The 26,907-nt window shown below is 36.6% G+C and overlaps 2 protein-coding genes across 5 annotated transcripts in view; both read left to right on the forward strand.

The window, feature by feature from the left end:
* The window catches only part of LOC119484029, a 51,429-nt gene that overhangs the window by 14,823 nt on the left and 9,699 nt on the right, over window positions 1–26,907 (forward strand). The window contains exons 8-10 of the mRNA XM_037762588.1: window positions 5,199–5,261; window positions 12,781–12,843; window positions 17,556–17,618. Coding sequence (XP_037618516.1) covers window positions 5,199–5,261; window positions 12,781–12,843; window positions 17,556–17,618 — 189 coding nt within the window. The remainder of the gene's footprint in view (window positions 1–5,198; window positions 5,262–12,780; window positions 12,844–17,555; window positions 17,619–26,907) is intronic.
* LOC119483715 (OX-2 membrane glycoprotein-like) lies at window positions 16,026–26,073 on the forward strand. 4 transcript variants are annotated; one of them, XM_037762110.1, is made up of 6 exons: window positions 19,280–19,385; window positions 19,607–19,945; window positions 20,028–20,300; window positions 20,484–20,583; window positions 20,775–20,837; window positions 21,591–21,675. In XM_037762110.1, the coding sequence occupies exons 1-5, from the start codon at window positions 19,331–19,333 to the stop codon at window positions 20,797–20,799; spliced, it is 792 nt and encodes a 263-aa protein (XP_037618038.1). In that variant the 5' UTR covers window positions 19,280–19,330; the 3' UTR covers window positions 20,800–20,837; window positions 21,591–21,675. The 4 variants fall into 4 exon arrangements, 1 of the variants encoding a protein (XP_037618038.1); XR_005205782.1 differs by lacking the exons at window positions 19,280–19,385; window positions 19,607–19,945; window positions 20,028–20,300; ... (1 more) ...; window positions 20,775–20,837; window positions 21,591–21,675 and adding exons at window positions 16,026–16,097; window positions 16,329–16,667; window positions 16,755–17,128; window positions 25,974–26,073; XR_005205780.1 differs by lacking the exons at window positions 19,280–19,385; window positions 19,607–19,945; window positions 20,028–20,300; window positions 20,775–20,837; window positions 21,591–21,675 and adding exons at window positions 16,026–16,097; window positions 16,329–16,667; window positions 16,755–17,128 and having other exon boundaries at window positions 20,484–20,554.

The raw sequence follows: 26,907 nt of genomic DNA on the forward strand, positions 1-26,907 counted from the left end.
CAAAACCCACAAATACATCTTTGACTTTTCTTAAATCCTTCAGTCGTTCACACGGGGACTATGAGAAGAAGAACACACCACAAAAAGCAATCAAAGACACTCATGAGTGAGTCAATTTATTCATTTTTCACTTATACGTATTTATCCTACATTGGTTCTTTGCAAAAATTATTTAAAGAGGACCTATTATGCTTTTGTGCTTTTCCTCTCTGCTTTAGTGTGTTATATAATTTGTGTTATATAGTATGCAAAGTTACAAAGCCCAAAGTCCACGCCAAAGGGAGTAACACTACTCCTGAACTGCCTGAAACACCTTGTTCGAATTCTGGCCTTTTCTTCCGTAACGTGGTGATGTCACCAAGTAATACGTTTGCATAACGGATATTTGGCACGCTGTCAAACAAATCTAGATTGAGTGGAGCTGGAGGGGAGTCCAAAGACTTTGGTTTGGTTGACCAATCACAACAGTGGGCCAGCTGACCAATCAGAGCAGACTGGGCTTTTTTTGGGAAGGGGGCAGGAGCTCAAACAGAGCGTTTCAGACAGAGGGTGAAAAGAGGTGTTGCAGCACAGACGGTATGAGGAAAAATAAAGCGTGTTTTGAACTTTAAAGCTTGTAAACATGTTCTAGTAGAAACCTAAAATACAAGTATGCACCTGAAAATGAGCACAATAGGTTCTCTTTACCAAATGAAGGCTGAACCTACCTATCATGTAACTAGCTTGATAATCAGACTTTTTGGAGGAATCACTGATTAAATCAAAGATGTTGGAGGTGAACCAGGCTACCAACTTGCGATACATTGTGTATTCATAGTGTGCATGTTTATCCACATCACTGTTGTTCTGAATGATTTGGAAACTGATTAATATCTTGTTTTTTATCTGAAGGCCCAAAATACCTTTAATGAAGGAAGAGAACGAGCTGCGGCTACAGACGTCTACTGAGAAAGATAAAAACCGTAACCACCCAAAACCATCATCTCTGAAAGGAAGAAAGTTATCTTTCAACTCAGTTAACTAATTAATACCACAGAATAACCCACAAGACTGTTAGTGCCACAACACAGAGAACATGTCTGCACCAGTTCATTGATTCCAGCAGATCAGTAGTTTTGATTTTGAAATATAATTTAGGTGATAGTTTTAATTCACTGTTGCATCCAGATGAAGCATCCTTTGTTTTGTACGTCTTTTTATACATACATTTTCTGCTGCTGCTTTTTGTTTTTTTCATATTTAGACTATAAACTTCATTAAACTTCATATGAAGATCAAGATATATAGAGTAGGAGTTGAAACACTAACAGAGTTTGCATTGAATGTCTGCTGTATATTTTTAGCAGCAGGTGCACAACATGGCCACTAGAGGTCCTGCTTTCCTCTCATGTGCTGCAGTAGAGTTGAGGCTGTTCAGACAGATCAGGGGCTGAAAGTCAGCAGCAGGAAACTGGAAACAGTTCAGTCGTAGTTAAATCTCTGAAGCATGGATTCTCCTGCTCCAGTCTCACATTACCTGTAGCACAGAGAGCACCTCAAGCACAGGGAGCTCACTTTGTCTTTGTGGACTTTCATCTGTCAGCTGGTAAGTTTCATGTCTTTTAGTTGCAGCAAACTTGATTTGGAATAACTTGAAATGGTACTAGTTGGTTTACTTAATCCAGGAATGTCAACATATCTAAATTATTTTGCCTAACTTTTAATGGTGAAACTCTCCACGACCTGTCTGAAGATATAAATGTTTTACTGATAATAACATGCACTTTTTTTTTAGAATACTCTTATACTCATAACTCATATATCTGTTTCAGTGACCTGTACTAAAAATGTAAATATGTTTAAATCTATTTATGAATTAATTAATTAATTGTGAAAGTTGTGTGAAGCAATCAGGTGATTGTTTTATTCTAAATCCAGCATATTTATATCTAGCTATATATGTATCGATAATGTATTCATATATATTACAAAATAGACATAATATATAAATGTGTTGCACTTTTCTTTGCACTTTAATGTTTGATGTTTGTGTTCTCATGTTATTTATTTCTCAATTAACCTCTGATGCACATTAACTTTATGGCTGTAACTGTAGTAAAGATCTTACTATATTAAGTGTGTTAATATTGTTTTAACTCATCCCTGTCAAACTCTGGATTAATAATGTGTAGTGCACAAGGAGTTTCTAATAGTTGATGTGTTTTTAATAATGTATTCTCTGATTCATTTCATATATTAATTTGTACTTGTTTGGTTATTAAAGCAATGCTGTTTTAATATTATAAGTGATTTCACTTGTTTGTTTTATATATGTAATGGTGTGTTTTGGTATTCCAGCTAATTTTATCTCCCCTTACACTGTGTGAAATGGTATCGTCTCAAAAAGGGGATATTCCATCTGCCAATGATTGAGAGGGGGGGACAGATTTCTAGTACTCTTACAATTTTGTTTAATATTGAATGATTATGCTAGATTAATCTTAACAATGTCGTGCGATTGTTTTCAACACAAACAAAAGGGGTAATATATAATTTATCCTTTATTTTCATGTAAGTATTTTGGTATTTTCATTGTTGAACCCCTCTGTTGAACTGTGGTACATGCGAGATGTGAGAAGGTGTCTGTCAGTGTGTGTTTGGACCTGATACAGAAACAGGTATGTTGACGGAGAATCACGTTTCTAAATGTCATTTCAGTGTCAATTGACGATACCGTGACTATATTCTGAAAGAATGATAGAAGACAGTTGTAATGTACAAAGAGGAAGTCTGTACTGCAAGGTGTTTTAAAGTTATTGCAGAGTTAGCATCGCATTGTTGCCTACTGTGTTCGTTTGAAGTGCCGCCGCTGGTTTAAGAGTCGCGCCTCCTGCCCCGTGGCATTATGGGTAATGTAGTTTTCTTGTGGGATTTGCATAAAACTAATGTGTGTGTTGTTACTCTTCTAATGTTGTGTGTGTACATGCGTGGAGTCACTGTGTTTACCCTGTAATTGCATTGACATGTGAGGCAGAGCACATTTAGTTCATTTTGCATTTATTTTACATTGTTATTTTATGTTTCCCTCACAGTAGTGTGAGAAGTTGTGAACTGATGCAGACCTTGTCACATATTGTATCATTACAGCACTTATATGTGTTTATATGTATATATGTAACTATATAATAACATATAAGTGTGTGTATATATATGTATATTTATTTATATATATATATATATGTATATTTGTTTAAATATATGTATACAGTATATGTGTTTATATGTATGTATCTATATGTGTATATACATTATATATGTATGTATACATATGGATAGTTATAGGACCATTTAATTATCTGTAAATATACATCATGGGACACAGAAACAAAGTCCATCTTCCTTCCAAAATATATATGTGTGGAAATATATGAGACTAGTTTACAGAAACCTTTTATCTTCCTCTTCACCTGTCAGAAAGACCTGAGACCTTAGAATTAATAACACCTAATGGATAAATATAGACTAATAATTTAGCTATATATCTTCCAGGATATTAGAAACAACTGTTGAATCAGTAGTTCAGTGTAATGAGTAGCTGAACAGCAGTCTGTTAATGATTGATTGATTGAGGTGTCCTTCCTTCTCCCTGATTGGTCTGCTGCCTGGATGTATCATTACAGGGAGGAAGACTTTCTTCAAACTTTCCCTTTCTGTAGTTTTGGCGGTAGATTCAGTACAGTATCAGGATGGCGCACCGTGCAGTCTTACATGTCCTTTGTGTGTTGGGAGTCTTTCAGAAAGGTGAGAAAGAGATGATACAGCAATGTTATAAAGGTCTAGACATTATGTCATTTATTATTCTGATAATCTGAAAGCTCAGCTGTGTGATTCCTGCATGTTTATTGTCTGTTGTTGCTGCGTAATTACGCATCGTTTTGGCGGCTAATGATTTTGCATTTATTCATTATTTATATCATATTTTGCAAAGGGAAAAATACATCCTAACTCAATGTGTGCTGTCATCTCCTGCAGGTCTAACAGCTCTGATAGAAACCCAGCACACTGTGGAGGCAGCTGTAGGAGACGAAGCCTGCTTGAACTGTTGCCTGATGCAATCTAGAGATGTTCTGCAAGTCACATGGCAGAAGATTTTACCTGATGGAGAGAAGAACATGGCTACTTACAGCAAAAGATTTGGTGAAACAGTGAATGCTGGTTTTCAGAGTAAGCTGGAGTTTAGATATGCTGGACTGCAGAACACCTCCATAGTTATCAGGAGGGTGATGGAGGAGGATGAAGGGTGCTATCGCTGTATGTTTAACACCTTCTCTGAAGGTGCTCTCATTGCTACAACCTGCCTGCAGCTCTATGGTGAGAACCTGCTGTGTTATAAGAGACATTTCCATAACTCTCTGTCTTCTCTGTAATGTTTAACATTCAAATATTTTATCTTTGCAGAGCTGCATGGGCCCTTTCTTCACGTCAGTGAATCAACAGTTGTGTCCTGCTCAGCCACAGCTCGACCTGCTCCCACAGTAACACTGACTGTCCCTCACTACAACTCTACCAGCATCACCAACACCAACGGCACAGTCACTGTCACCACTACAGCTGGGCTGTCTGGTCTCCATGGCAAAAGCACACGGGTTGGATGTGCAGTGAGAGTGCTCTCTGGTCCTCAGATAGAGGTGTCTATGATGATTCCTGAGGTCAAACAGTCGTCTGATGATGGTGAGAAACACTTCCAAACATCCTGATTCATAAATGCTCTATAGCTCATGTCTGTTGTTTCTATTTTCCAGGTTTTGATGATGAATCTGGATCTAATAACAGTGAGGATTTCTATCATTTTACCTTTAGGTGGTCTCAGATCAATAATACCATTTGATCTGTAGTTGCTTTATGAATGAGTGTCACTAATTTCCCTCTTTTCTTACAGATTTCACTCTGATCATCGTGTCCGTGGTTGTGTTTTGTGTTGTTGTTGCAGTCGTCATCACCCTGCTTAAACGGAAACACCGGAACCGGTAATTATAAACTTATTACTGTGAGACATGTGAATAAGAGAGAACTGGCACTTATGTTTTTTCACTTCAAGAAGCACTGAACACCTGTCTTGTTATAATACCGCTGTCTCACAGTTATTATGCTCATGATTGATTGAGATCTTTTCAGACAAAACCCACAAATTAATCTTTGACTTTTCTTAAATCCTTCAGTCGGTCACACAGGGACTCTGAGGAGAACAAGACATCACAAAAAGCAATCAAAGACACTGATGAGTGAGTCAATTTATTCATTTTTCACTTGTACATATTTTTGTTTCTTTGCAAAAATGATTTAAAGAGGAGCTATTATGCTTTTTCCTTTTTACTTTAGTGTGTTATATAGTTTTTTGTGCATGTAAAAGGTCTGCAAAGTTACAAAGCCCAAAGTCCATGCTAAAAAGAGAGAAACTCTGCTCCTGAGCTGCCTGAAACACCTTGTTTGAAGTCCCACCTTTTCTTCCGTAACGTGGTGAGGTAACTAAGTAATACGTTTGCATAACTGCTAGTTTGGTACGCCCTTAAACAAAGCTAGTTAATGCGGAGCTGGAGCAGATCCCGAAGAGTTTGGTCCAGTTGACCAATCAGAGCAGACTGGGCTTCTTGGGAGGGAGGGGAGCTCAAACAGAGCGTTTCAGACAGAGGGTGAAAAGAGGTGCTGTAGCACATCCGGTATGAGAAAAATAAAGCGTTTTTTGAACTTTAATATATGTAAACATGTTCTAGTAGAAACCTAAAATACAGTATGCACCTGAAAATGAGCACAATAGGTCCTCTTTAATCCAAGTTCACTCTGTCTATTTGGGGGCTTCACTTTCCTACCTACCAACTAGCTTGATAATCAGACTGAATTGGAGGAATCACTGATCAAATGGAAGATGTTGGTGGTGAACCAGGCTACCAACTTGCAATACATTGTGTATTCACAGTCTGCATGTTTATCCACATCACTGTTGTTCTGAATGATTTGGAAACTGACTAATATCTTGTTTTTATCGGAAGGCCCAAAACACCTTTAATGAAGCAAGTGAACGAGCTGCGGCAACGGACGCCTACTGAGAAAGATATAAACCACAACCACCCAAAACCATCATCTCTGAAAGGAAGAAAGTTATCTTTCAACTCAGTTAACTAATTAGTACCACAGAATAACCCACAAGACTGTTAGTGCCACAACACAGAGAACATGTCTGCACCAGTTCATTGATTCCAGCAGATCAGCAGTTTTGATTTTGAAATATAATTTAGGTGATAGTTTTAATTCACTGTTGCATCCAGATGAAGCATCCTTTGTTTTGTACGTCTTTTTATACATACATTTTCTGCTGCTGCTTTTTGTTTTTTTCATATTTAGACTATAAACTTCATATGAAGATCAAAATATATAGAGTAGGAGTTGAAACACTAACAGAGTTTGCATTGAATGTCTGCTGCATATTCTTAGCAACAGGTGCACAACATGGCCAGTAGAGGTCCTGCTTTCCTCTCATGTGCTGCAGTAGAGTTGAGGCTGTTCAGACAGATCAGGGGCTGAAAGTCAGCAGCAGGAAACTGGAAACAGTTCAGTCGTAGTTAAATCTCTGAAGCATGGATTCTCCTGCTCCAGTCTCACATTACCTGTAGCACAGAGAGCACCTCAAGCACAGGGAGCTCACTTTGTCTTTGTGGACTTTCATCTGCCAGCTGGTAAGTTTCATGTCTTTTAGTTGCAACAAACTTGATTTGGAATAACTTGAAATGGTAGTAGTTGGTTTACTTAATCCAGGAATGTCAACATATCTAAATTAGTTTGTCTAACTTTTTATGGTGAAGATGTGCTTTTTTTATAGTAGTTTTGTTCCCTCATCATGAACTCATATCTGTGTCAGCGACTTAACTTTAAATCCATGTATGCATTAATTAACCTGTAACTTTGCCACAAAATATTAAACTTGTTCTATTTTTTTAATAAATATTTCTGAAGCAGTTGATATTTTTCTTAGTGTTCCTGACTGTAGAATATTTTTTAATACTTATTTTTGGGTTGAGTTGTTATATGTGTTACTATAGTGTTTTATCAATTAATTGTTTTATGACTTTGATGTGTTAAACGTTGCAAGAGAAAGATTTACATCCACATAATTGACATGATTATGAGAATAAATAACATAACATCTGTCCTCTGGGACTGCACCAGCTGTGGCGAAAATGTCTCGTGCACATCTGCATCCTTTTGTGGTGGAAATGTCTTTTATTTGTGTAAAGGAAAACACAAAATTCAGGTGGCAAGTGACAAAATATAATGGAATATAATGCAGTAAGGCTCTCTCTATTTAATCTGTTCTCCTGTAGATCAACTTTTCTCATTGAATGTGATCTCTGCTGAGTCAACACACATGTAGGCAGGATTTATCCCTCCTGTTTTGTTTGGCAAAGTTACCTCTTTAAATGTGCATGTGGCACCTGTTCATGTCAATGATAGACCTACATTAATGCATTTTAATTCATTTATAAACCGCTGGAGTTGAGGTGTCATTCATTCTCTCTCTTGGTCTGCGACCCGGATGTACTTACAGATACTTTCACTTTCTGTAGTTGTGGCGGTAGATTCAGTTCAGTATCAGGATGGCGCACCGTGCAGTCTTACATGTCCTTTGTGTGTTGGGAGTCTTTCAGAAAGGTGAGAAAGAGATGATACAGCAATGTTATAAAGGTCTAGACATTATGTCATTTATTATTCTGATAATCTGAAAGCACAGCTGTGTGATTCCTGCATGTTTATTGTCTGTTGCACATGGTTTTGGCGGTTAATGATTTTGCATTGGTTAATTCAGTAATTATATCATAGTAGTATAGTTGATGTGTTTTAATCATTTATTCTCTGATTCGTTACACATATTAATTTATAGTTGTTTGGTTAATAAAGCAAAGATGTTTTAATGTTATAATTTATGTTCACTAAATGTTTTTATTATGTAAGTTCTGTAAGTAACTCCAAGTGTAGCTGTGTGACTACAGTATGTTTATTATTTATGGCAACTGCTTCATTACGCTTTGTTAATACTTTTGCATTGGTTAATTCATATTTTATCATTTTGAAAGTTTAACAAAAGATATTAGCTATATTTAAACAAAGTAAATTAAGTCAGATTAAAGAGAAAACTGAATATTTAAAGAACATGGTGTGGCAATGAGTGGACCTAACTGGGGTCATCATAACAATAGACTACTATATACTGTACATACATTCAGTGTCTAATGGGTGTGCATAGTTATAATACAGACAGATTTCTGATCACATTTTAAACATGTCTTGAATTGATTTCTATGGTGTATCTTATAATAATTTATATGAGTTGTGTCTCCTGCAGGTCTAACAGCTCTGATAGAAACCCAGCACACTGTGGATGCAGCTGTAGGAGACGAAGCCTGCTTAAACTGTCACCTGATGCAATCTAGAGATGTTCTGCAAGTCACATGGCTGAAGATTTTACCTGAGGGGGAGAAGAATCTTGCTTATTACCACATAATGCACGGTCAAAGAGTGAATCCTGACTTTACAGATAAAATGGAGTTTAATTATGCTGGACTGCAGATCACCTCCATAGTTATCAGGAGGGTGATGGAGGAGGATGAAGGGTGCTATCGCTGTTTGTTTAACACCTTCTCTGAAGGTGACCTCAATGCTACAACCTGCCTGCAGCTCTATGGTGAGAACCTGCTGTGTTATTAGAGACATTTCCATAACTCTCTGTCTTCTCTGTAATGTTTTATCATTTCAATATTTTATCTTTGCAGAGCTGCATGGACCCTTTCTTCACGTCAGAGAATCAACAGTTGTGTCCTGCTCAGCCACAGCTCGACCTGCTCCCACAGTAACACTGACTGTCCCTCACTACAACTCTACCAGCGTCACCAACACCAACGGCACAGTCACTGTCACCACTACAGCTGGGCTGTCTGGTCTACATGGCAACATCACACAGGTTGGATGTGCAGTGAGAGTGCTCTCTGGTCCTCAGATAGAAGTGTCTGTGATGATTCCTGAGGTCAAACAGTCGTCTGATGATGGTGAGAAACACTTCCAAACATCCTGATTCATAAATACTCTATAGCTCAGGTCTGTTGGAATCTGGATCTAATAACAGTGAGGATTTCTATAATTTTACCTTTAGGTGGTCTCAGATCAATAATACCATTTGATCTGTAGTTGCTTTATGAATGAGTGTCACCAATAATTTCCCTCTTTTCTTACAGATTTCACTCTGATCATCGTGTCCGTGGTTGTGGCCTGTGTTTGTGTTTGTGTTTGTGTTTGCTTGTGTTTGTGGCGTTGCTGCAATCGTCACCGCCCTGCTTATACGGGACCATTGGAACTGGTAATTATAAACTTATTACTGTGAGACATGTGAATAACAGAGTACTGGCACTTATGTTTTCCACTTTAAGAAGCACTGAACACATGTCTTGTTATAATACCGCTGTCTCACAGTTATTATGCTCATGATTGATTGAGATCTTTTCAGACAAAACCCACAAATTAATCTTTGACTTTTCTTAAATTCTTCAGTCGGTCACACAGGGACTCTGAGTAGAACAAGACATCACAAAAAGCAATCAAAGACACTCATGAGTGAGTCAATTTATTCATTTTACACTTACACATACATATTTATGCTTCTTTGCAAAAATGATTTAAAGGGGACCTATTATGCTTTTGTGCTTTTCATCTCTCCTTTAGTGTGTTATAAAGTTTTTTGTGCATGTAAAATGTCTGCAAAGTTATAAAGCCCAAAGTCCACGCCAAAGAGAGAAACACTGCTCCTGAAACGCTCAAACAGAGCGTTTCAGACAGAGGGTGAAAAGAGGTGCTGCAGCACATCCGGTATGACAAAAATAAAGCATTTTTTTAACTTTAAAGTATGTAAACACATTCTAGTAGAAACCTAAAATATAAGTATGCATGGAAAATGAGCACAATAGGTCCACTTTACCAAATGGAGGCTGAACGTACCTAGCATGTAACTAGCTTGATAATCAGACTTTTTGGAGGAATCACTGATCAAATGGGAGATGTTGGAGGTGAACCAGGCTACCAACTTGCGATACATTGTGTGTTCATAGTCTGCATGTTTATCCACATCACTGTTGTTCTGAATGATTTGGAAACTGACTAATATCTTGTTTTTCTCTGAAGGACAACACCTTTAATGAATGAAGAGTACGAGCTGCGGCCACGGACGTCCACTGGGAGAAAACAAAAACCTGACCACCCAAAAGCATCATCTGGGAAAGGAAGAAAATTATCTTTTAACTAAGTAGTACCACAGTATAACCCACAAGACTGTTAGTGCCACAACACAGAGAACATGTCTGCACCAGTTCATTGATTCCAGCAGATCAGTAGTTTTCATTTTGAAATATAATTTAGGTGATAGTTTTAATTCACTGTTGCATCCAGATGAAGCATCCTTTGTTTTGTACGTCTTTTTATACATACATTTTCTGCTGCTACTTTTTGTATTTTTATATTTAGAATATAAACTTCATATGAAGAAAAAAAAATAAATATATTTTATAAATATAAATATAATTTATTCTCTTATTCATTTCATATATTAATTTGTATTTGTTTGGTTATTAAAGCAATGATGGTTTAATGTTATAAGTGATTTCACTTATGTTCACTACATGTTTTTGTTATATATATATATATATATATATATACAGTATATGTGTGTTTATATGTATGTATATAAGTATATAATAATAACATATACGTGTGTTTGTATATGTGTTTATATATGTATATACAGCATATACTGTATGTATGTATACATACAGTATATACACACACTTATACATACATATATACAGTATACACATATATACACATACAGTATGTGTGTATATATATGTGCATATATGTATACATATACTATATGTGTATATATGAATATCTACAGTATGTGTATATATATATATATATATACACACACATATATATGTATATCTATATGTGTATGTATGTATACATATGGATAGTTCTAGGGCCATTTAATTATCTGTAAATATACATCATGGGACACAGACACAAATTTAAAAAACCAAGACATAGAACTTTGGAGAGTTAAAACAAGGAAATGTCCTGTGAGGTGATAGCACCATCTAGTGTGCTTGTTGGAGAAAAAAAGAAAGGAGAAAAGGTCATTCCTTCTCCCTGACTGATCCGCGGCCTAAATCTACATAAACTTTCACTTCCACTAAAGTTTGACTGTAGATTCAGTACAGCGTGGAACAATAATGCCGCACCGTGCAGTCTTACATTTCCTTTGTGTGTTGGGAGTCTTTCAGAAAGGTGAGAAAGAGATGATACAGCAATGTTATAAAGGTCTAGCCATTATGTCATTTATTATTCTGATAATCTGAAAGTGCAGCTGTGTGATTCCTGCATGTTTATTGTCTGTTGCACATTGTTTTGGTGGCTAATGATTTTGCATTGTTTAATTCTTATTTATATCATATTTTGCAAAGGGAAAAATACATCCTAACACAATGTGTGCTGTCATCTCCTGCAGGTCTAACAGCTCTGATAGAAACCTAGCACACTGTGGAGGCAGCTGTAGGAGAGGAAGCCTACTTAACCTGTCACCTGATGCAACCTAGAGATGTTCTGCAAGTCACATGGCAGAAGATTTTACCTGAGGGGGAGAAGAACATGGCTACTTACAGTGAACGATTTGGTGAAAGAGTGTTTGCTGGTTTTCAAAGTAAGCTGGAGTTTAAAGATGCTGGACTGCAGAACAGCTCCATAGTTATCAGGAGGGTGATGGAGGAGGATGAAGGGTGCTATCGCTGTATGTTTAACACCTTCTCTGAAGGTGCTCTCACTGCTACAACCTGCCTGCAGCTCTATGGTGAGAACCTGCTGTGTTATTAGAGACATTTCCATAACTCTCTGTCTTCTCTGTAATGTTTTAACATTTAAATATTTTATCTTTGCAGAGCTGCATGGACCCTTTCTTCACGTCAGAGAATCAACAGTTGTGTCCTGCTCAGCCACAGCTCGACCTGCTCCCACAGTAACACTGACTGTCCCTCACTACAACTCTACCAGCGTCACCAACACCAACGGCACAGTCACTGTCACCACTACAGCTGGGCTGTCTGGTCTCCATAGCAAAAGCACACAGGTTGGATGTGCAGTGAGAGTGCTCTCTCGTCCTCAGATAGAGGTGTTTACGATGATTCCTGAGGTCAAACAGTCGTCTGATGATGGTGAGAAACACTTCCAAACATCCAGATTCATAAATACTCTATAGCTCATGTCTGTTGTTTTTATTTTCCAGGTTTTGATGAGGAATCTGGATCTAATAACAGTGAGGATTTCTATAATTTTACCTTTAGGTGGTCTCAGATCAATAATACCATTTGATCTGTAGTTGCTTTATGAATGAGTGTCACTAATTTCCCTCTTTTCTTACAGATTTCACTCTGATCATCGTGTCCGTGGTTGTGGCCTGTGTTTGTGTTTGTGTTGTTGCTGCAGTCGTCATCACCCTGCTTAAACGGAAACACCGGAACCGGTAATTATAAACTTATTACTGTGAGACATGTGAATAAGAGAGTACTGGTACTTATGTTTTTCACTTCAAGAAGCACTGAACACCTGTCTTGTTATAATACCGCTGTCTCACAGTTATTATGCTCATGATTGATTGAGATCTTTTCAGACAAAACCCACAAATTAATCTTTGACTTTTCTTAAATCCTTCAGTCGGTCACACAGGGACTCTGAGGAGAACAAGACACCACAAAAAGCAATCAAAGACACTCATGAGTGAGTCAATTTATTCATTTTTCACTTGTACATATTTATGCTTCTTTGCAAAAATGATTTAAAGAGGACCTATTATGCTTTTGTGCTTGAGGTGCGGCTGAAAAATAAAGCGTTTTTTGAACTTTAAAATATGTAAACATGTTCTAGTAGAAACCCAAAATACAAGTATGCACCTGAAAATGAGCACAATAGGTCCTCTTTAATCCGTCTTCACTCTGTCTATTTGGGGGCTTCACTTTCCTACCCACCAACTAGCTTCATAATCAGACTGAATTGGAGGAATCACTGATCAAATGGGAGATGTTGGAGGTGAACCAGGCTACCAATTTGCGATACATTGTGTATTCACAGTCTGCATGTTTATCCACATCACTGTTGTTCTGAATGATTTGAAAACTGACTAATATCTTGTTTTTATCTGAAGGACCAAAACACCTTTAATGAAGGAAGAGAACGAGCTGCGGCAACGGACGCCTACTGAGAGAAATCAAAACAACGACAACCCAAAACCATCATCTCTGGAAGGAAGAAGAAATTTATCTTTTAACTCAGTTAACTAATTAGTACCACAGAATAACCCACAAGACTGTTAGTGCCACAACACAGAGAACATGTCTGCACCAGTTCATTGATTTCAGCAGATCAGTAGTTTTGATTTTGAAATATAATTTAGGTGATAGTTTTAATTCACTGTTGCATCCAGATGAAGCATCCTTTGTTTTGTACATCTTTATATATCCATTATCTGCTGCTGCTTTTTGTTTTTTCATATTTAGAATATAAACTTCATATGAAGATCAAAAATATAGAGTAGGAGTTGAAACACTGAAAGAGTTTGCATTGAATGTCTGCTGCATATTTTTAGCAGCAGGTTCACAACATGGCCAGTAGAGGTCCTGCTTTCCTCTCATGTACTGCAGGAGAGTTGAGGCTGTTCAGACAGATCAGGGGCTGAAAATCAGCAGCAGGAAACTGGAAACAGTTCAGTTCTCCTGCTCCAGTCTCACATTACCTGTAGCACAGAGAGCACCTCAAGCACAGGGAGCTCACTTTGTCTTTGTGGACTTTCATCTGTCAGCTGGTAAGTTTCATGTCTTTTAGTTGCAGCAAACTTGATTTGGAATAACTTGAAATGGTAGTAGTTGGTTTACTTAATCCAGGAATGTCAGGATATCTAAATTAGTTTGTCTAACTTTTTATGGTGAAACTCTCCAGGACCTGTCTATGAAGATATAGATGTTTTACTGATAATAACATGCACTTTTTTTTAGAATACTCTTATAATAAACTCATATATCTGTTTCAGTGACCTGTACTAAAAATTTAAATATGTTTAAATCTACTTATGAATTAATTAATTGTGAAAGTTGTGTGAAGCAATCAGGTGACTGTTTTATTCCAAATACAGATTATTTATATCTAGCTATATATGTAGCGATAACTTATTCACAATATATTACAAAATAGACATAATATATAAATGTGTTGCACTTTTCTTTTCACTTTAATGTTTGATGTTTGTGTTCTTATGTTATTTATTTCTCAATGAACCTCTGATGCACATTAAATTTATGGCTGTAACTGTAGTAAAGATCTTACTATATTAAGTGTGTTAATATTGTTTTAACTGATCCCTGTCAAACACTGGATTAATAACCTGTAGTGTACAAGGAGTTTCTAATCGTTTATGTGTTTTTAATAATTTATTCTCTGATTCGTTCCATATATTCATTTGTACTTGTTTGGTTATTAAAGCAATGCTGTTTTAATATTATAAGTGATTTCACTGATGTTCACTACATGTTTTTGTTTGTTTTTTTAACTCCCCTTACACTGTGTGTGAAATGGTATCGTCTCAAAAAGAGGATATTCCATCTGCCAATGATTGAGAGGGGGGGTACGGATTTCTAGTACTCTTACAATTTTGTTTAATATTGAATGATTGTATTAGATTAATCTTAACAATGTCGTGAGTTTTTTTTCAACACAAACAAAAGGGGTAATATATAATCTACCCTTTATTTTCATGTAAGTATTTTGGTATTTTCATTGTTGAACCCCTCAGTTGAACTGTGGTACATGCGAGATGTGAGAAGGTGTCTGTCAGTGTGTGTTTGGACCTGATACAGAAACAGGTATGTTGACGGAGAATCACGTTTATAAATGTCATTTCAGTGTTAATTCACGATACCGTGACTATATTCTGAAAGAATGATAGAAGACAGTTGTAATGTACAAAGAGGAAGTCTGTACTGCAAGGTGTTTTAAAGTTATTGCAGAGTTAGCATCGCATTGTTGCCTACTGTGTTCGTTTGAAGTGCCGCCGCTGGTTTAAGAGTCGCGCCTCCTGCCCCGTGGCATTATGGGTAATGTAGTTTTCTTGTGGGATTTGCATAAAACTAATGTGTGTGTTGTTACTCTTCTAATGTTGTGTGTGTACATGCGTGGAGTCACTGTGTTTACCCTGTAATTGCATTGACATGTGAGGCAGAGCACATTTAGTTCATTTTGCATTTATTTTACATTGTTATTTTATGTTTCCCTCACAGTAGTGTGAGAAGTTGTGAACTGATGCAGACCTTGTCACATATTGTATCATTACAGCACTTATATGTGTTTATATGTATATATGTAACTATATAATAACATATAAGTGTGTGTATATATATGTATATTTATTTATATATATATATGTATATTTGTTTAAATATATGTATACAGTATATGTGTTTATATGTATGTATCTATATGTGTATATACATTATATGTGTATGTATACATATGGATAGTTATAGGACCATTTAATTATCTGTAAATATACATCATAGGACACAGAAACAAAGTCCATCTTCCCTCCAAAATATATATGTGTGAAAATATATGAGACTAGTTTACAGAAACCTTTTGTCTTCCTCTTCACCTGTCAGAAAGACCTGAGACCTTAGAATTAATAACACCTAATGGATAAATATAGACTAATAATTTAGCTATATATCTTCCATGATATTAAACACAACTGTTGAATCAGTAGTTCAGTGTAATGAGTAGCTGAACAGCAGTCTGTTAATGATTGATTGATTGAGGTGTCCTTCCTTCTCCCTGATTGGTCTGCTGCCTGGATGTATCATTACAGGGAGGAAGACTTTATTCAAACTTTCCCTTTATGTAGATTTGGCGGTAGATTCAGTACAGTATCAGGATGGCGCACCGTGCAGTCTTACATGTCCTTTGTGTGTTGGGAGTCTTTCAGAAAGGTGAGAAAGAGATGATACAGCAATGTTATAAAGGTCTAGCCATTATGTCATTTATTATTCTGATAATCTGAAAGTGCAGCTGTGTGATTCCTGCATGTTTATTGTCTGTTGTTGCTGCATAATTACGCATCGTTTTGGCGGCTAATGATTTTGCATTTATTCATTATTTATATCATATTTTGCAAAGGGAAAAATACATCCTAACTCAATGTGTGCTGTCATCTCCTGCAGGTCTAACAGCTCTGATAGAGACCCAGCAGACTGTGGAGGCAGCTGTAGGAGATGAAGCCTGCTTGAACTGTTGCCTGATGCAATCTAGAGATGTTCTGCAAGTCACATGGCAGAAGATTTTACCAGAGGGGGAGAAGAACATGGCTACTTACAGCAAAAGATTTGGTGAAAGAGTGCTTGCTGGTTTTCAGAGTAAGCTGGAGTTTAGATATGCTGGACTGCAAAACAGCTCCATAGTTATCAGGAGGGTGATGGAGGAGGATGAAGGGTGCTATCGCTGTATGTTTAACACCTTCTCTGAAGGTGCTCTCATTGCTACAACCTGCCTGCAGCTCTATGGTGAGAACCTGCTGTGTTATTAGAGACATTTCCATAACTCTCTGTCTTCTCTGTAATGTTTAACATTCAAATATTTTATCTTTGCAGAGCTGCATGGACCCTTTCTTCACGTCAGTGAATCAACAGTTGTGTCCTGCTCAGCCACAGCTCGACCTGCTCCCACAGTAACACTGACTGTCCCTCACTACAACTCTACCAGCATCACCAACACCAATGACACAGTCACTGTCACCACTACAGCTGGGCTGTCTGGTCTACATGGCAAAAGCACACAGGTTGGATGTGCAGTGAGAGTGCTCTCTGGCCCTCAGATAGAGGTGTCTATGATGATTCCTGAGGTCAAACAGTCGTCTGATGATGGTGAGAAACACTTCCAAACATCCTGATTCATAAATACTCTATAGCTCATGTCTGTTGTTTCTATTTTCCAGGTTTTGATGAGGAATCTGGATCTAATAACAGTGAGGATTTCTATCATTCTACCTTTAGGTGGTCTCAGATTAATAATACCATTTGATCTGTAGTTGCTTTATGAATGAGTGTCACCAATAATTTCCCTCTTTTCTTTCAGATTTCACTCTGATCATCGTGTCTGTGGTTGTGGCCTGTGTTTGTGTTTGTGTTTGTGTTTGTGTTTGTGTTTGCTTGTGTTTGTGGCGTTGCTGCAATCGTCACCGCCCTGCTTATACGGGACCATCGGAACTGGTAATTATAAACTTATTACTGTGAGACATGTGAATAAGAGAGTACTGGCACTTATGTTTTTCACTTTAAGAAGCACTGAACACCTGTCTTGTTATAATACTGCTGTTATTATGCTCATGATTGATTGAGATCTTTTCAGACAAAACCCACAAATTAATCTTTGACTTTTCTTAAATTCTTCAGTCGGTCACACAGGGACTCTGAGGAGAACAAGACACCACAAAAAGCAATCAAAGACACTCATGAGTGAGTCAATTTATTCATTTTACACTTACACATACATATTTATGCTTCTTTGCAAAAATGATTTAAAGGGGACCTATTATGCTTTTGTGCTTTTCATCTCTCCTTTAGTGTGTTATAAAGTTTTTTGTGCATGTAAAATGTCTGCAAAGTTACAAAGCCCAAAGTCCACGCCAAAGAGAGAACTGCCTGAAGCGCTCAAACAGAGCGTTTCAGACAGAGGGTGAAAAGAGGTGCTGCAGCACATCCGGTATGAGAAAAATAAAGCTTTTTTTGAACTTTAAAATATGTAAACATGTTCTAGTAGAAACCCAAAATACAAGTATGCACCTGAAAATGAGCACAATAGGTCCACTTTACCAAATGGAGGCTGAACGTACCTAGCATGTAACTAGTTTGATAATCAGACTGAATTGGAGGAATCACTAATCAAATGGGAGATGTTGGAGGTGAACCAGGCTACCAACTTGCGATACATTGTGTGTTCATAGTCTGCATGTTTATCCACATCACTGTTGTTCTGAATGATTTGGAAACTGACTAATATCTTGTTTTTCTCTGAAGGACAACACCTTTAATGAATGAAGAGTACGAGCTGCGGCCACGGACGTCCACTGGGAGAAAACAAAAACCTGACCACCCAAAAGCATCATCTGGGAAAGGAAGAAAGTTATCTTTTAACTAAGTAGTACCACAGTATAACCCACAAGACTGTTAGTGCCACAACACAGAGAACATGTCTGCACCAGTTCATTGATTCCAGCAGATCAGTAGTTTTGATTTTGAAATATAATTTAGGTGATAGTTTTAATTCACTGTTGCATCCAGATGAAGCATCCTTTGTTTTGTACGTCTTTTTATACATACATTTTCTGCTGCTACTTTTTGTATTTTTATATTTAGAATATAAACTTCATATGAAGATAAAAAAATAAATATATTTTATAAATATAAATATAATTTATTCTCTTATTCATTTCATATATTAATTTGTATTTGTTTGGTTATTAAAGCAATGATGTTTTAATGTTATAAGTGATTTCACTTATGTTCACTACATGTTTTTGTTATATAGATATATATATATATACAGTATATGTGTGTTTATATGTATGTATATAAGTATATAATAATAACATATAAGTATGTTTGTATATATGTTTATATATGTATACAGTATGTGTTTATATATGTATATACAGTATATACTGTGTATATATGTATACAGTACATACAGTATATACACACACTTATACATACATATATACAGTATACACATATATACAGATACAGTACGTGTGTGTGTGTATATATATGTGCATATATGTATACATATATATGTGTGTATATATGTATATCTACAGTATGTGTAGATATATACATATATACTGTATACCACATATATATATGTATATCTATATGTGTATATATTTATATGTATGTATACATATGGATAGTTCTAGGGCCATTTAATTATCTGTAAATATACATCATGGGACACAGACACAAATTTAAAAAACCAAGACATAGAACTTTGGAGAGTTAAAACAAGGAAATGTCCTGTGAGGTGATAGCACCATCTAGTGTGCTTGTTGGAGAAAAAAAGAAAGGAGAAAAGGTCATTCCTTCTTCCTGACTGATCCGCGGCCTAGATCTACATAAACTCTCACTTCCACTAAAGTTTGGTGGTAGTTTCAGTACAGTGTGGAACAATAATGGCCTACCGTGCAGTCTTACATGTCCTTTGTGTGTTGGGAGTCTTTCAGAAAGGTGAGAAAGAGATGATACAGCAATGTTATAAAGGTCTAGACATTATGTCATTTATTATTCTGATAATCTGAAAGCACAGCTGTGTGATTCCTGCATGTTTATTGTCTGTTGCACATCGTTTTGGTGGCTAATGATTTTGCATTGGTTAATTTATTATTTATATCATATTTTGCAAAGGGAAAAATACATCCTAACACAATGTGAGCTGTCATCTCCTGCAGGTCTAACAGCTCTGATAGAAACCCAGCACACTGTGGAGGCAGCTGTAGGAGAGGAAGCCTACTTAACCTGTCACCTGATGCAATCTAGAGATGTTCTGCAAGTCACATGGCAGAAGATTTTACCTGAGGGGGAGAAGAACATGGCTACTTACAGTGAACGATTTGGTCAAAGAGTGAATGCTGGTTTTCAGAGTAAGCTGGAGTTTAGATATGCTGGACTGCAGAACAGCTCCATAGTTATCAGGAGGGTGATGGAGGAGGATGAAGGGTGCTATCGCTGTATGTTTAACACTTTCTCTGAAGGTGCTCTCATTGCTACAACCTGCCTGCAGCTCTATGGTGAGAACCTGTTGTGTTATTAGAGACATTTCCATAACTCTCTGTCTTCTCTGTAATGTTATATCATATTTTATCTTTGCAGAGCTGCATGGACCCTTTCTTCATGTCAGAGAATCAACAGTTGTGTCCTGCTCAGCCACAGCTCGACCTGCTCCCACAGTAACACTGACTGTCCCTCACTACAACTCTACCAGCGTCACCAACACCAACGGCACAGTCACTGTCACCACTACAGCTGGGCTGTCTGGTGTCCATGGCAACAGCACACAGGTTGGATGTGCAGTGAGAGTGCTCTCTGGCCCTCAGATAGAGGTGTCTATGATGATTCCTGAGGTCAAACAGTCGTCTGATGATGGTGAGAAACACTTCCAAACATCCTGATTCATAAATACTCTATAGCTCAGGTCTGTTGGAATCTGGATCTAATAACAGTGAGGATTTCTGTTATTTTACCTTTAGGTGGTCTCAGATCAATAATACCATTTGATCTGTAGTTGCTTTATGTATTAGTGTCACTAATTTCCCTCTTTTCTTTCAGATTTCACTCTGATCATCGTGTCCGTGGTTGTGGCCTGTGTTTGTGTTTGTGTTGTTGCTGCAGTCGTCATCGCCCTGCTTAAACGGAAACACCAGAACCGGTAATTATAAACTTATTACTGTGAGACATGTGAATAAGAGAGTACTGGTACTTATGTTTTTCACTTCAGGAAGCACTGAACACCTGTCTTGTTATAATACCGCTGTCTCACAGTTATTATGCTCATGATTGATTGAGATCTTTTCAGACAAAAACTAAAAATAAATCTTTGACTTTTCTCAAATCTTTCAGTCGGTCACACAGGGACTCTGAGTAGAACAAGACACCACAAAAATCAATCAAAGACACGGATGAGTGAGTCAATTTATTCATTTTTCACTTGTACATATTTATGCTTTTTTGCAAAAATGATTTAAAGGGGACCTATTATGCTTATGTGCTTTTCATCTCTCCTTTAGTGTGTTATAGTTTTTTGTGCATGTAAAAGGTCTGCAAAGTGACAAAGCCCAAAGTACATCCTAAAAAGAGAGAAACACTGCTCCTGAACTGCCTGAAACACCTTGTTTGAAGCCCCAACTTTTCTTCCGTAACGTGGTGATGTCACTAAGTAACACGTTTGCATAACTGCTAGTTTGGCACGCCCTCAAACAAAGCTAGTTAATGCGGAGCTGGAGCAGATCCCGAAGAGTTTGGTCCAGTTGACCAATAAGGGGAGACTGGGCTTCAAGGGAGGGAGGGGAGCTCAAACAGAGCGTTTCAGACAGAGGGTGAAAAGAGGTGCTGCAGCACATCCGGTATGAGAAAAATTAAGCATTTTTTGAGCATTAAAGTATGTAAACATGTTCTAGTAGAAACCTAAAATACAAGTATGCACCTGAAACTGACCACAATAGGTCCTCTTTACCAAATGGAGGCTGAACGTACCTAGCATGTAACTAGCTTGATAATCAGACTTTTTGGAGGAATCACTGATCAAATGGGAGATGTTGGAGGTGAACCAGGCTACCAACTTACGATACACTGTGTATTCATAGTCTGCATGTTTATCCACATCACTGTTGTTCTGAATGATTTGGAAACTGATTAATATCTCGTTTTTATATGAAGGTTCATAACACCTTTAAAGAAGGAAGAGAACGAGCTGCGGCTACGGACACCTACTGGGAGAAATAAAAAACACGACCCCCCAAAAGCATCATCTGGGAAGGCAAGAAAAAAATTATCTTATTAACTCAGTTAACTAATTAGTATAACAGAATAAAAACTGTTAATGCCACAACACAGAGAACATGTCTGCACCAGTTCATTGATTCCAGCAGATCAGTAGTTTTGATTTTGAAATATAATTTAGGTGATAGTTTTAATTCACTGTTGCATCCAGATGAAGCATCCTTTGTTTTGTACGTCTTTTTTATATACATTTTCTGCTGCTACTTTTAGTTTTTTTTATATTTTGAACATAAACTAAAAATAATAAAAAAATAAATATATTTTATAAATATAAATATAATTTATTCTCTTATTCATTTCATATATTAATTTGTATTTGTTTGGTTATTAAAGCAATGATGTTTTAATGTTATAAGTGATTTCACTAATGTTCACTACATGTTTTTGTTATATATATATATATATATGTGTGTTTATATGTATGTATATAAGTATATAATAATAACATATACGTGTGTTTGTATATGTGTTTATATATGTATATACAGCATATACAGTATGTATGTATACATACAGTATATACACACACTTATACATACATATATACACATACAGTATGTGTGTATATATATGTGCATATATGTATACATATACTATATGTGTATATATGTATATCTACAGTATGTGTATATATGTATATATATACACACATATATATGTATATCTATATGTGTATGTATGTATACATATGGATAGTTCTACGGCCATTTAATTATCTGTAAATATACATCATGGGACACAGAAACAAAGTTCAAAAACCAAGACATAGAACTTTGGAGAGTTAAAACAAGGAAGTGTCCTGTGAGGCGATAGCACCATCTAGTGTGCTTGTTGGAGAAAAAGAGAAAGGAGAGAGAGAAATGTGGTTTAAATTTAGAAAGAAGAAGATCACAAGAAGCCAAATAGGTCTCCAAGAAACATAATAGAAATTTCAATCTGTTAATTTTTTGCACAGCAAATCAGAACTATTTATGTAAAGCACTCAGGTGTTTTTATTCAAAATTGTATATATTATATATACTGTATATTATATATATTCTAAGTGTGTTGGTATTTTTGTACTTTAATGTAAAGTTTTTAGGGGTTAAGACACTTAATGTCCTGCGTTCTGGTGAATTTTTCTTCATCTTTTTATGGTGAAACTGTCTTTTATTTATGTAAAGGAAAACACAAAATTCAGATGGCAGGTGACAAAATATAAGAACATAATGCAGTAAGGCTCTCAGGTATTCTGTATTGCTTTCAGATATTTAATCTGTTCTCCTGTAGATCAACTTTTCTCATTGAATGTGATCTCTGCTGAGTCAACACACATGTAGGCAGGATTTATCCCTCCTGTTTTGTTTGGCAAAGTAACCTCTTTAAATGTGTATGTTCATCATGTCAATGATAGACCTACATTAATGCATTTTAATTCATTTATAAACCTGGACTTTAACAGCTCATAGCCTGTGGTTGTAATTATCATCCTCTGCTATGACATTAGACAACTGTTGATTTGAATCATTAGTTCAGTGTACTGAGTAGCTGAACAGCAGTCTGGTAATGATTCATTGGGTTGAAGTGTCCTTCCTTCTCCCTGATTGGTCCACGGCCTGGTTGTACAGATACTTTCACTTTCTGTAGATTTGGCGGTAGATTCAGTTCAGTATCAGGATGGCGCACCGTGCAGTCTTACATGTCCTTTGTGTGTTGGGAGTCTTTCAGAAAGGTGAGAAAGAGATGATACAGCAATGTTATAAAGGTCTAGCCATTATGTCATTTATTATTCTGATAATCTGAAAGCTCAGCTGTGTGATTCCTGCATGTTTAGTCTGATGTTGCTGCGTAATTACGCATGGTTTTGGCGGTTAATGATTTTGCATTGGTTAATTCATTATTAATATCATGGTCACAGGGGCAGCCACACACAACAAAAACATTACTACTACTACTACTATTAATAATGATGATAATAATAATAATAAATTATACAAATTGTCAATATTTGTGTGTTTAAAATATGGATTGCTCCCAGTAATATGTGCTAAATATGACAGAAAATCATCCGTGCAAAATGTATGGTTTTCCTGCAGGTCCCCTGACTCCCCTCCTCTCTGTATGTCTGAAGTTCAGCTCCGAGCAGGCGGGTCTACTTAGCAGTTTAGCCAATAACTGATTCAAGCTATGAATGATTGACATTAAATTTAGCCAATCAGCGTCCTCAAATCTGATAAGAGAGGGGCGAGTATTGTTTTTTTTATTATTTCAAAATGACAGTATCCATTGTAACAGCAGAAAACATAAACAAAGAGCTATGACAAACATAAAAGGACAACAGAAATGAAACAAAACAAACATAAAATAAAAAAAAAAACACTCAAAAATAAATAAGTAGATAATAAAAAAAATTATTTCACTTAAAAACTTTAAGTTTATTGCATACATTCATTGTTTTCATTGTTTTTTTTGTTATGTGAGGAAGAAATTGTTGACAGATATAGATCCATTTCTTTCATAAATACAAAGAAATTAGGCTTTTTTGGGGGGTAATTTTACACTTACAATTAAATTAATAAGAAAAAATGCATTACTATATTTGCCACTGTAATCATAGCAACCAAATATAATATTTCTATAGTACAGTGCAAAATCTGAGAAAATGTTAAATAGTATAAAATTATTAACATCTTTCCACAATGAGAGGGGCGATTATTTATCGCCCCAAACTTGTTTTAATCATATTTGCTTCAATCTCACCTACTTCATCTTTCAAGTACCAAACATAAAAGTACACATTATTTAGAATAATGTATATTATTGGATTATACTTATTGATGCATTAATGTGTTCATCACTTTAATGTTGCAGCTGGTAAAGGTGGAGCTCATTTTAATGACTTTATATACTGCTGGGTAGTTTAATCTATAATAATACATCATTTATTCCTTGATTATATTTTGTATTCATAATCTGAATCTGTAAAGTAACTAAAGTTATTAAATTAATGTAGTGGAGTAAAAAGTACAATATTTCCCTCTGAGATGTAGTGGAGTAGAAAGTAGCAGAACATGGAAATACGTAAAGTAAGTAAAGTACAAGTACCTCAAAATTGTACTTAAGTGCAGTACTTGAGTAAATGTACTTAGTTACTTTCCACCACTGAGTACATGTCATAGTGTTGTGTTTTTCTAAGCATTCATTACTGCTTCTGTTGGAATAAAATAATTGTTGATTATTTAACTGCAAAGTAGTAATGTGTTTTTGATACCTTCACTTTTTTGCATTAAATCATACCGGGATGTTTGCTGAAATTGATCCGATGTGGCACAGCCCTATCTAGAAACATTTCCACCAGCCGCCACTGATCCTAACACAATGTGTGCTGTCATCTCCTGCAGGTCTAACAGCTCTGATAGAAACCCAGCAGACTGTGGAGGCAGCTGTAGGAGAGGAAGCCTACTTGAACTGTTGGCTGATGCAATCTAGAGATGTTCTGCAAGTCACATGGCAGAAGATTTTACCTGATGGAGAGAAGAACATAGCTACTTACAGTGAACGATTTGGTGAAAGAGTGAATGCTGGTTTTCAAAGTAAGCTGGAGTTTAAAGATGCTGGACTGCAGAACAGCTCCATAGTTATCAGGAGGGTGATGGAGGAGGATGAAGGGTGCTATCGCTGTTTGTTTAACACCTTCTCTGAAGGTGCTCTCACTGCTACAACCTGCCTGAAGCTCTATGGTGAGAACCTGTTGTCTTATTATAGACATTTCTTTAATTATCTGTCTTCTCTGTAATGTTTAACATTTAAATATTTTATCTCTGCAGAGCTGCATGGACCCTTTCTTCACATCACAGAATCAACAGTTGTGTCCTGCTCAGCCACAGCTCGACCTGCTCCCACAGTAACACTGACTGTCCCTCACTACAACTCTACCAGCGTCACCAACACCAACGGCACAGTCACTGTCACCACTACAGCTGGGCTGTCTGGTCTACATGGCAAAAGCACACGGGTTGGATGTGCAGTGAGAGTGCTCTCTGGTCCTCAGATAGAGGTGTCTATGATGATTCCTGAGGTCAAACAGTCGTCTGCTGATGGTGAGAAACACTTCCAAACATCCTGATTCATAAATACTATAGCTCAGATCTGTTGGAATCTGGATCTAATAACAGTGAGGATTTCTGTTATTTTACCTTTAGGTGGTCTCAGATCAATAATACCATTTGATCTGTAGTTGCTTTATGAATGAGTGTCACTAATTTCCCTCTTTTCTTACAGATTTCACTCTGATCATCGTGTCCGTGGTTGTGGCCTGTGTTTGTGTTTGTGTTGTTGCTGCAGTCGTCATCACCCTGCTTATACGGAAACATTGGAACCGGTAATTATAAACTTATTACTGTGAGACATGTGAATAAGAGAGAACTGGCACTTATGTTTTCCACTTCAAGAAGCACTGAACACCTGTCTTGTTATAATACCGCTGTCTCATAGTTATTATGCTCATAATTGATTGAGATCTTTTCAGACAAAACCCACAAATTAATCTTTGACTTTTCTTAAAACCTTCAGTCGGTCAGACAAGGACCCTGAGGAGAAGAACACACCACAAAAAGCAATCAAAGACATTGATGAGTGAGTCAATTTATTCATTTTACACTTGTACATATTTATGCTTCATTGCAAAAATTATGTAAAGGGGACCTATTATGCTTTTGTGCTTTTCATCTCTCCTTTATTGTGTTTTATAGTTTTTTTTGCATGTAAAATGTCTGCAAAGTTATAAAGCCCAAAGTCCACGCCAAAGAGAGAAACACTGCTCCTGAAACGCTCAAACAGCTTTTCAGACAGAGGTGCTGCAGCACATCCGGTATGAGAAAAATAAAGCGTTTTTTGAAATTTAAAATATGTAAACACGTTCTAGTAGAAACCGAAAATATAAGTAAGCACCTGAAAATGAGCACAATAGGTCCTCTTTACCAAATGGAGGCTGAACGTACCTAGCATGTAACTAGCTTGATAATCAGACTGAATTGGAGGAATCACTGATCAAATGGGAGATGTTGGAGGTGAACCAGGCTACCAACTTGAGATACATTGTGTATTCACAGTCTGCATGTTTATCCACATCACTGTTGTTCTGAATCATTTGGAAACTGACTAATATCTTGTTGTTATCTGAAGGACTACACCTTTAATGAATGAAGAGAACGAG

The sequence above is a fragment of the Sebastes umbrosus genome, chromosome 24 (genome assembly GCF_015220745.1).
Source record: "Sebastes umbrosus isolate fSebUmb1 chromosome 24, fSebUmb1.pri, whole genome shotgun sequence".
Classification (NCBI taxonomy): domain Eukaryota; kingdom Metazoa; phylum Chordata; class Actinopteri; order Perciformes; family Sebastidae; genus Sebastes; species Sebastes umbrosus.

Excerpts from the sequence above, each read along its gene's own strand:
- LOC119483715 (XM_037762110.1), top strand. The coding sequence starts at position 19,331 with ATGGCCTACCGTGCAGTCTTACATGTCCTTTGTGTGTTGGGAGTCTTT. Across the intron at positions 19,946-20,027 it reads AACCTGCCTGCAGCTCTATG|AGCTGCATGGACCCTTTCTT; the intron begins GTGAGAACCTGT and ends TTATCTTTGCAG. Across the intron at positions 20,584-20,774 it reads AAACGGAAACACCAGAACCG|TCGGTCACACAGGGACTCTG; the intron begins GTAATTATAAAC and ends CAAATCTTTCAG.